The 11,586-nt window shown below is 45.5% G+C and overlaps 1 protein-coding gene across 1 annotated transcript in view; it reads right to left on the bottom strand.

Annotated features, from left to right (window-relative positions):
- LOC120840107 (arrestin homolog) overlaps nucleotides 1-7,065 on the bottom strand; it is a 91,283-nt gene extending 84,218 nt beyond the window's left edge. The window contains exons 1-2 of the mRNA XM_042292781.1: nucleotides 7,052-7,065; nucleotides 6,505-6,745 (exon numbers count right to left, since the gene is read on the bottom strand). Of these exons, the coding sequence (XP_042148715.1) occupies nucleotides 6,505-6,745; nucleotides 7,052-7,065 (255 nt within the window). The remainder of the gene's footprint in view (nucleotides 1-6,504; nucleotides 6,746-7,051) is intronic.
- Between the last annotated feature and the right edge of the window lie 4,521 nt (nucleotides 7,066-11,586).

The raw sequence follows: 11,586 nt of genomic DNA on the forward strand, positions 1-11,586 counted from the left end.
TATCTTTGAACAGACACCAATTGCCTTCAACCGATCGTTCTGAAAAATTCTGCATATAAGAGCCCATGAATGTACATAGCTCGCGGTTTATGGATTCAAAGTCGGCTCTGGCGTAATCACGGATGTGTTTGACACAATCAGCAGGATTGTTCTTAGGACTTTTCAGGAAAAAATGCAAGGCTAAATGGTCGCTAAGACCTGGAAGATAAGAGATCGGCTCTGCGAGGTCCTTAGACGTAGTTAAAATAAGATCAAGAACGTTGGATGCTGAGGACGTAATTCTCGTGGGCTCGGTTACTAATTGCGAAAGATTAAAATCTGCACAGAGATTTAGGAAATCGTTGCTTTCAGAAGAATAAGGCACGCAAATAGGAATATCTTGTGACCAGTTAATATTTGGGTAGTTAAAATCGCCAAAAATAAATAGCTGCGAGTTAGGAAACCTTGAAACAATCCCGCTAAGTGTGTCATGTAATAACTCCACAAAATTCTTAGCAAAGGTAGGTGGGCGGTAACATGCACAGACAACAATGTTTCTGTGACTTAGTTGGAAACGTACACACACAATTTCTAAGCTAGATGCTAAGTTAATATGGGATGACTCAATGTAATCAGCAACTGCAACCAGCACGCCTCCGCCCGTCCGCGAATCCCTATCATGCCGATAAACTTTGTACTGCTTATCACAAAAAAAAAGTTCATCGTTACGTATTTTGCTAGAGAGCCATGTCTCGGTCAACACAATGATGTCGGCAGAAGCAGAATCAAGAGCGGAGCACAATTCATCGCGTTTCTTTATTACGCTTCGGATATTTGTAAAGAAAACAGAAACATTTTCCACCGTCGAATCTTTGACTGGAAGAGTGCACGATTGTTATGACGTTGCTGATTGCACGTGTTGCGGTTGGAGTGACTCGGCACCTCTATCAGTAGCACTGGTAGTACTAGAAATTTCATAAACTTCGTCACTCGTACTGCAGTAGGCGTAACACTTCTTGTTTAGGTGAAGCATGTTGTACCTTATCTTAAATATACTATTGGGACTCTGAGATTTTGCGAAGTCAAACAACTTCTTGCGCGCATAACGTGTGGCTGGTGCGAAGTCTTCATTGACTGAGACGTTCCATGTTTTTAGTTTAGCTTTTGCTGAAAGGATGCTCTCTTTAGTTTTGGTTGACACAAGTTTTACCATTACTGGTCGACACTTGTTTCGAGAAAACGTACCAAGCCGGTGCGCACGAGTGATTCCCTCTTCAGAAATGCTCAGCTCAGGGACGTTAGAAAGCAGCGAGTGTACTTTTTGCTCAGATTGGGCCCAGGTCTCTGAGGGCGAGTCATCTATACCATGAAAGATTAGATTGTCTCGCCGAGACCGATCTTCGAGGTCGTCAAGTCTAGCACGCAAGAATGCATTTTCTTTTTTAACTTCTTCTAGAACCTGATGTGTAGTGCGTACTTCACAATCCAGTCTATCAAGAACATTAGTCTTAGTTTCCACATTCTGGAGCCGGTTAGAGATGTCAGTGATTTTGTCTTCCAACTGCTGTTGATTTGTTTTGATTTCATTTACAACCATTAGTAGTTTAGACTGACCATCTTGAAGCAGTTTGCACATGTCGTCAAGCTGTTTGTTACGCGTTTCAGGACCGGGGTTTACCTCAACGTCGCCGCATAGCATCAGCAATTTTACAACATCTCTACTCTGACCGACGATCGAGAACAACTCCCGTGGGCATGGGAACACCAAAAGAAAAACGTCGCTTGATTTTTTAGTGTACAAAGAATCGATATTACTAACCTGCGTACAGAAGAAGCGAAAAACGTTAGCCGTCCGCATCGTATGGCTGTTCCCATGCCCAGTGAAAGCATAGGCGATCGGCCGGTCCCTCTTATCGTGTGGCGCCGCTGATGTCGCTGATGATGAGGCTGGCCTCTCGAACGTTTTTGGCAGGATGGTGGGCGTGTCCGGTGGGAGACGAAGTGGCGTGTTCTTGTTGATGACTGGCAGTTTACCCGCCGCTGTGACAGGTTTTGCGAGTAGAACTGTAGAACTTGAATCCACTGTTGGTAGGAAGCATGTGCTGAACATCAACTGCGTACAGAAGAAGCGAAAAACGTTAGCCGTCCGCATCGTATGGCTGTTCCCATGCCCAGTGAAAGCATAGGCGATCGGCCGGTCCCTCTTATCGTGTGGCGCCGCTGATGTCGCTGATGATGAGGCTGGCCTCTCGAACGTTTTTGGCAGGATGGTGGGCGTGTCCGGTGGGAGACGAAGTGGCGTGTTCTTGTTGATGACTGGCAGTTTACCCGCCGCTGTGACAGGTTTTGCGAGTCGAACTGTAGAACTTGAATCCACTGTTGGTAGGAAGCATGTGCTGAACATCAACTGCGTACAGAAGAAGCGAAAAACGTTAGCCGTCCGCATCGTATGGCTGTTCCCATGCCCAGTCCATACTAACTCATTACTTCACAACCGACTGCTGAATCAACCTTCATATTTCACCTCGCATTGATCATATGTATAAAGTAGACATTCTAAAATGCAACACTAATGCATTCCAAGAGTCATTCATTCCGAAAACTTCAGTGGATTGGAACCACCTTCCCGCATCTATCGCAACAATTGTTCCTGACCATTTATTTAGGACTGCCATAAATAATCTATACTGCTCAGATTGAGCTGCGAAGTGTACTACTGCCACTAACCCCCACTCTTCTCTGTAATGCCAATGGCCTTGAGGGTATTTTAAATAAATAAATAAATAAATAAATAAATAAATTTAGATTTCTTGCTGTCGGTGCTGCTGGGGCGACATCATTAAACCTCCTACGGAAGAGATGGTTGGCTTCACTACACGGCAGGTCTGTACGCCTAGGTGGCTCCACCGCACGGCAACCACCGTACTATGTGCCCTCTCCCTTCCGCTTGCCAGTGCTCGGAGCTGACAGGCATAGTTTAACTTCCAGACACATCTCGCTTTCAGGGGTGTGCATGCACTCAATATGACAAATAAAAAAAAGTACTGCATTTTTCTTGAAAAAAATGCTTGAGGTACACCTAAGCATTTCTTATGAGCTGTGAATGCGAAACCATGCAAGCCGCTCGTCCGCTCCCTTTGTCGTCTGCTGCGTCCTGCTTCGGGATCTCGGAGGCCATGGCGCAGCGGTCAATGGGAGCCACGTCGACGCGCGGCAGTCAATGGAACCGAAGGCGAATCGCTCCTATTGGGATCGCGGAAACTAGGAGCCGTTTTCGCGCTTCAAACTGATGACGTCAGCTCGTTCCATGAGACAGTTAATGCTTTCGCATTAAAACAAATTCAGTTGCAAGACACGGTGTCATCGCGCTTTGACGTCGGGACGCGGTTGATAATTAACAGTGCCTCTATCGCTTTCGGCTGCTGAAGAAGTGCTGCTATTAGCTCAACCCTGTTGCCACCATGCGGAATGTCGTACGCAACGGCCTGCCTCACACAGGGGAGCGCTTTCTCTCCCATATTCGCGGTCTTGTATATTTAATTTGCTGGATTGAGTGGCAGCTTTGAAGGCGAATATCTCAAAACGCGAGCGAGTTGCTATAATTACATAAAATAAAATTATATTGGAATTCGACCGGCTTGAGGTTGATACTATGAACATATATCCTAATTACAATATACACAAAGCTTAAACGAATTGTAAATAATTTATAAATTAAGAGCCACGATTATCCTTCCATAGAGTATCCACCTGGGAGGATAACCTAGGCGCAAAATCGAAATTTGCGTAGACTTCCAAACATTGCTTTTTGAGAAAAAAAAAAAAAAAGAAACCGTACATAGCTTCCTTTTGAACACGCCGTTTAAATAAGTAAGTGGAAGAGGAATGATGACAGTTTTTCGTATGTATATAAAGTAAGACGAATAAAAAACAACGGTAAATTAGAGAAACAAGTGAGCGTGATTTCAGACTTCTCTAATATGTAAATGCTCGTGAAAAGTTAAAAAAAGCAAAACACAAACAAGCAGAGCATTTCACTTACAAGTCACTTATCCCTTCTAAATTTACTGTTATAAGCCACTTAGCTCTTCTAAATAAATTGAATTACATGCACTCTAATGTAGATGGTCAAGAACACCAAATATCTTTAACCAAGTTCTTTTTTATGTTCAATCTGTACTCCTTTCTGTCTTTCTTTCTTTGTGTGTCGACTAATATTAAGCTACATTTTTTTCCTCACCCACAGGGTTTCATTTTCTCAGTTTCTGATATCAAAATTCACCTCCCGCAGAGACAGAAAAAAGAAATAGTAACTGTTGGCATATACGTATTTCAGTATTTAATTACACAACTATCAAAGGTCTTCTTATTTGGGGTCTCTGGAAGTTTAATAATTTAAATAAGCGTATGCATAGACTTACTGATCAAAAGAGAGGTGAAACCTCAAAGCCGCCGGAGAACAGGAATTAGCCGTGTCCGAGTTCGGCTCTCAGTAATCATTGTTTGTTTCGGCCCCTCTCAAAGTTCATTCCTCTTTGATCACCGCGGTTCATTCGTCTGCACATTTTAAATAATAATTTATTACGAAAGAGGGGCTTGTTTTTGGAAGTCGTAAGGGAGTACTTTCCTATTCACGGAATGGAAGCAATCAAGTTAAGTAGACGTAATACCCGTCCATTTACGTTGATGGAAAACGAAAACCTGGGGAACGACTAGTCTTTCTGTATGTCTTCGATCCCTAAGGCTCGCTCAGATGTCACGTCACGTGCGTCTTCGGGACTCTCCCTCGACATTTTCAATATTAGATAAACACGACCTAGTTCAAGTCCACAGATTTTCTTTTCTTATTTTTATTAAATATATAGGTTGTCGAGATGGGACCACAGCTCCCCATTTCTCGATACTCTCATTTCGCGTTTTTCTCTCTCTATATCCCCCCCGACTCCTTTCAATCCCCTAGAGAAAAAAGCATGATAGGTTCCATCGAAAGGGGATGCTATATTGTTGGTATGACTTGGACCAATGCCTTGCATTTAAGGAAAGCTAAAATGTAGATATTTTTTAATGAGTTAATGCTTTTTTTTTGCGTAGTTTTTCCTGGAAAATCTAAATATCACCGTTATTTGTTTTCAAAATGGCACTAAATGTGAAAAAAAATTGAAAAACGTGCAGCCGCTAGCCGCCGACGAACGTCATTGGTTAGTCGAGCCGTGATGTCATAAAATGAGCAAGCGCGAGTCTAATTGCATCTGTCGCTCAGCTATCAATAGGAAATTCTTACCTCGTTTCGTCTCCACTTCGCGTAAGCTCCTCGGATTTGCTAGGTGCTTGCCTCTTTGGTAGAAAGATACTCGAAACTGCCCGACTGGCAACCATTTACTCAGGATGACCTCTTCTTCCACACTTAGTAATTGGTGCGGAAGATCTTCAGTAAATAGTTGCTAGTCCAGCCGTTAGTTTGACTTTTTTTTTCTATCTCTCTCTCTTTTTGTGTATATTCCTACGTTCAGCTGGCATCTTTCAGAAGCATGAATCCCCAACTAGGTCAATATCGACGATTCACGACGCTGGTTCTGCGAGTCGAGGGGCACGTGTGACGAATATTTCGTGACGTCATTTTTTCTCTTCTCCTATTACTGCCCGCTCATTCTGCCGCGGAGGGGCGTGGTTTCAATGCAACTTCAAAGGTGTCTTTCTAGATAATGTGGGCATGATAGAGCCTACTTTTTGTGACAAAGGTGACGCTTGGAGTCGGTTAAAAAAAAAAAAAGAAGAAATCAAGTGCGTTTAATGAAACTCAAAACCGCTTCAGCTTCCCTTTGATAGGAATGCGAAGATATTTTATGGCACACAGAAGGCGTACAATATTCTTACCATGCGCGATGAGTGAAAACACAAAGAGTACAACACCTTGGGAAGGGGGGGGGGGGGGGGGTCGTCCTCTTTTTGTCAAGAGTGTCGAGGTTTCGTTGATTAGAATGTACCTTCTGCAGTTAATTTGCGCCCTTACGTTTGGTTCTCTCATATATTGTATTCTCGGTTTTCTAACTTAAAACTACTCTAGAAAGCAACAAAAATATTTAAGAAATCTTTGTTTTGCAAATTACAATGAGCACGTAAAAAGAGTGTTCTGCTACAGATGGAGGTTTAATTGTTAACTATGACGCTAGCTTCATAGCTTCGCTTACGTAAGGTTTATTCAAGGTTCAACTCACGAGCCGAAATTTGCCTGATATTGTGTTTTGTATACAAAAAGAAATTAACTCGCGACTGCAACCGCTCTACTGAACGATTTCCACTTCGTACTCACGAGAAAAAAAAACTTTAAGGCGCTCCTTTGATATTCTCCATACCGGGACATTTGTCCCGTATACAAATTGCGATATACTCGCAAATCTCGCAATATTGTGACGTCACGATATAAAGTCGTGCCGTAACAGTGGGGTCGCGTAGCACAGTGTCACAACACATAACGTGCCACTGTGACAGGATGTCACGCCGCCGTCATTCGCTCGCGCAGCGTACCTGCTTGAAGTCTAGAATGGCCTCGGTGAAGAACTTGAGGCCCATGACCTCCTCGTCCTCGCGTCCGTAGCGGAAGGTGAGCAGCACCATGGCGTACACGCGTCGATCCTTGAGGTAGGCCGGGTCCACGAGCACGACGCCGTCGATGGCGCTCACCGTGGTGCGGCTCGTGGCGTGCACGAACTCCCGCGTGCTCAGGTACAGGGTCAGCCGGCTGTTGGGACTCTGCTTCTTGTACACCCTGCCGAGGGAACCGGGAGTGCAGTGCGTTAGTTGGCTGGAAACAAACTCTGGGTTTTCGCACTTCTATGATAGAGGTAACGTGTTTCTGCGGTATGGTCTAAACTTCTGGTCACGCCAATCGACGCGATTAAGCGGCTCTGCCTAAATGCAGCAAAAGGGACACTATAAACTCAGTTTCACTCTCAAGTTTGGCCGTCGCCGACGCTACTATCTCATGAAGTCAATCACGCAGCGCCAAAATTGCATCGACACAGCTCTCGTTGTCTTTGTATGTTTGATAGTCCCGGCTAAACCAGTCACTCACAGTGAATGCCGCATGATCCTGTACATATAAAGCAATAGTGGCACTTTGCAGGGATTTCGGTGTCGGCGTTTGTTGTGTGTCGTCACAGCGGAAAAAAAAACAAAAAAAAACGAAAAACTCCTTTTTTCTTTTTATGCCGCTAGAGAGAGAGAGAGAGAGAGCCCCGACGACCGGCCAATAACGGCGCAACGACGAGGAAACTTGAGCGGAGCGTGTTTCACAGTCGTCAAATGAAGGTAACTTCAAAAACAGGTGTTTTGAAACATTAAGGGCTCGATATAGTCCGACGTAACGTGGTATAGCGCGCGCGCGCACCATATGGTTACGTGACGTTGGCGACGAGCCGGCACTTAAAGGGATTGTCCGGTCGAAACCGGAAGTACTTAAGTTCTTGCGCTCGTTAGGTCGAGGGAGCCTCCATGTAAACAAACGTCATTTTTATTTTGATATATTATCTCCCGTTATTAATTAAACCTTTCATGAGCGTACGTACGAAACTGCACCCCGAATTTCGCCAGTGTCAATGGCTGACATCCGTAGGTGCTGCGTGACGTCACAAAACGCAAAGGTTTGTCGGATGGTCGGGATTACAAGCGTTGGTCGATGGTTGTCTTGTATTTTGTTTCGAATTATACAGTCTCCTAGGCTGTACCCTACTTAAATAAGGTTCTTTTAATGCAGTTCCCCAGCTTGTGCAAAAAAAGTCACACCTTTTAGCAGGAAATTACTCGCAGACAGCCGTAAGCTTCGAGCAAACGTATGCCGTTTTGAGCAAACACAACTGCGACGGCCACCGATCGAACTAGGGGCGCTTGCAAAGCAGAGGATGCAGATTTCGCCTCTGAAGCGGCACCTAAGTACACGAAGCGGAATCTGGGTACCAATGTCAGCGGATCCACTGGATCGGTGATGAGGCTGCGGGTCGTTCCCTCAGAGGGGATGTCCGCGGGTCGAAGACAAACGGCGAATCGTTCAAATGCACGTCGTCACTTGACTTGGACGAGCTTGGTAACTCGTAGCCACGCTCCATTTCCACACGCGGGTCAAACAGGATCGGGCTGCAAGCGTGCTAAATACAACTTCTGGTATCGTTTCCAGATGGCCTAGCTGTTGGTTTCGGTTTCGCCGCATTATCAAATTGATTAATTCGATTTGGGCGAGGAGTGGATGGATATAGTTCAATATCGTTGGCGCAGCATCACACCTTAGCTTACGAGCCTTCTGTCCGCTTAGAGCTCAGCTCGTAGCTCTCTTCTGTGAGATGATTGCTGCATAAGCGCGATCTCGATCTCGACGGGAACCTAGCCCCTACGCACGGCAACGATCCACTTCGCTCGACACTGCACGTCTCACGGAAAAGTGTGGAACGTCATGTCTTAGCTCGCACGTGCTGCCCGGTGGTTGTGGCACCCAACCACGCTACAAAAATCTAACCCAACTACGAAACAAGTCGAGCACAACAACAAAAACGAAGCACGCTGAAGCAGACAAAAATGCTCGCTTTGTGTTCTGTGACGTCAGAGCTTCAATGTTGCCAACGAAAGCAGCGTTTACGCTAGAATGCGATTGGAGCAGCATAAATTCAATTACTCACGCAGAGGGGCATATAAAATTCAGATATTGCACGTACGACCCGTCTCGAGGCAGTCACAATGATATTCAATTGTTTTCTCGAATACAAAACTTGACCGGACAATCCCTTTAACAGTCCGGCGCCTCGGCGTAGCCAGCGCATCCGGCGGCGGCTGGCGCGCTTCGGCGGCCCCGGAGCGAAATAGGTGTCGCTGTATTTTGCGCCAGGCTCGCCAGACCAATGCTCCGCGCGTGCGCGCCGCTCTTGCGCAGTAGCACCCGGAATCCCCGAGCCTGGGAGTGACGGCGGCCCGGGGTGATAATTCTGGTCATCTGCAAGAAATATCTGCATTCCTTGCTGACATTTCTTCAAAATACATGTTATACCTAATGTAATCCCATTAACATCAATGGGAAAACATCTACTAAACTTTAAATAACGTGCCACAATATATATATATATATATATATATATATATATATATATATATATATATATATATATATGTATATATATATATATGTATATACAGGGTGAAACAAGGAGACTCCAGGCTCTTTAAATCGACCGGAAAATTCGGTTTCTTAACCTATCGTGCTACGACTTTATGCAGCGTTGCCCACAGATGGTGCATTGTTTTTGTAAAATTTGCGAAGAGCGAACTTACCTGAGGAAAACGTAAAGAAAGAAAAAGGCTTAGCGCTTATGAAAACGCAGCGACGCCACCGGTCTGGAAACAACACGGCGCCGTTTCGCACGGAAGACAAGAGATGGCGCAAGCGGTCGCGACGCCAACTGCCGCCAACGAACGAGCAGAGACGCCGAGAGCCGGTTCTTTTGCAGACAAGGAACTGCAGTTCCTTGCTGTTGCTACAGTGGCTTAAAGGCGCTTAAGCCGCTGTACTGTTACCGCGCCTGTCTTTTTTGTTTTTGCGACTGTCGCCGCCTGCGGAACGCGCTCCGCTTTTGAGTCGAAAAGATCGTCTGCTAAAAAGGCCTGCTCTCGGCGCCGTATGCTCGTTCGTTGGCGGCGTTTGTTGCGCCATCTCTTGTCTCCCGTGGGAAACGGCGCCGTGTTGTTTGCAGACCGGTGGCGTCGCTGCGTTTTATAGGAGCTAAGCCTTTTTCTTTCTTTACTTTTTCCTCGGGTAAGTTCGCTCTTCGCAAATTTTACAAAACAAAAGCACCATCTGTGGGAAACGCTGCACAAAATCGTAGCGCGATAGGTTAAGAAACCGAATTTTCCAGTCGATTTAAAGAGCCTGGCGTCTCCTTGTTTCACCCTGTATATATATATATTATTTCTTTAAACGATGAAGTTAAGGCAAATTGTAAACAAAGATTCCGATAAAATGAAAGAAATAGGAAGTTTGAACGGAAGATAACCAATTAAAATATCACACTGAACCAGGAGTCGTCGAGGATCGAGACTAAGGTAATAAAGTTATCTTTGAGTCAAGGCAACTGATGGGCGTGTTGAGGCAGGCATCGATCCCTGTGGACAGAATGTCTTGTGTCTCGTAAAGCTCTCGAGTTCTCCTCTTTCCAAGGAATTTTATAATTTTTGTGTGGCTTAACAAAGCGGTGCACTTGCTACCGCTTACATGCAGCGAACGTTCAACCAACTAGCCCATCAGATGATCTCGAGTCTGATGCACGCGCCGGTACTACAGACTAGTGAGAGGTTCGTAAAAAGGAGTAGAGCTGGCATGCCCGGCGAGAGCGCATATGCTACATGACACGCCGCCCGACTCGGCAGCATCCATTTATCAATTTCTCTAACTATTCCGTCATGGGCATAGTCCCCGCGTCGATGTGCGGCGGCGTGGAAGTTGGACTGTAGAGGGGTGCATCTCTGGCGCGGCGTGGCACCGACCACCGCTGGCGGCCATGTTGAAAACGTCGGACTACATGGAGCCCTTTACTCGCGTTATACCGAAGCCCACTTTGGCAGTATCCAGTTGTTACGCATAATTTTGTAGGGTTTTAGAAACTTCCACCGGCGTTCGATTTCACTTTTGGCAAGGAGATCGAACTATAGAGGGCGCTCTGGCAGGTTTGTTTTCCCCCCAGACCTCGGTGTTTACCCAATACAATGCCTGCGGAGATGCTCACAGGCGTTGTGGGCACGTCCATGTCATAATGTTTATGTTATCTTATTCAATAGGTGACCGGTGTTTGGTAGCCGCCGCAAAGCACTCTGGGTATTATTCACTTCCGGTTCGTCGCTAGCAGCCGACGCAGCACCATGACGGCTATGGAAGTCTTTGCGGGTGTTGAACCCTAAAAATTCGAGTCACCTTTCTCTGCTGCTGGGTGACTTACGAATTTCTGAGCGTCTGAAGTTACTTCTACGGATATGTTCTGTGAGAATCGGTAAGCAGAAGCGTCGAGAACGGCCATGAAAGTGCGGAGCGAGTGCGGCCGGCGGCAAATTGCACTGTCGCCGCGCTTTCCGCATCTTCGCACGAGAACTCAGGCTAGGTTAGCTAGTTTCTTTTCTTTTTGAGCCAGCGTTCTTGATTGCCTTTTGTTTATTTTTGATAGTTACGTTAGGTCACATCACCAACTGAAATAGGTGCGAATATACGCCGTGGGACGCAGCTAGCTGAAATGTCCGATCGGAGCTTTGGCGAACTTTTCTCGTGTCCTTTAACACCTAAAACTGTAATACAAAAAAAAAAAAAAAAAAAAAAAAGACACCGAAGGGGACGTTTTAATCCCAGATCTTTCATTGTGATTTCGCCATTTCAGATGCAGATTTAGTTGCGAAGAACACATCCATCCTTGAGGGTTTTACGTTGATACAAAACTTTGGTCAATTCCTCATGTCTTGCTAGAAATGGACACATCACATGGACTTACCACGCGCGTATACTGGTACATTGGACGAAATGTACTTCCTTTTAAAAGTTCCTTTCAACGACATCGAATTATGCCGGAACTCTTGCTTTTAAACACT

This window comes from Ixodes scapularis, unplaced genomic scaffold (assembly GCF_016920785.2).
Source record: "Ixodes scapularis isolate PalLabHiFi unplaced genomic scaffold, ASM1692078v2 PGA_scaffold3__209_contigs__length_174095766, whole genome shotgun sequence".
NCBI lineage: Eukaryota > Metazoa > Arthropoda > Arachnida > Ixodida > Ixodidae > Ixodes > Ixodes scapularis.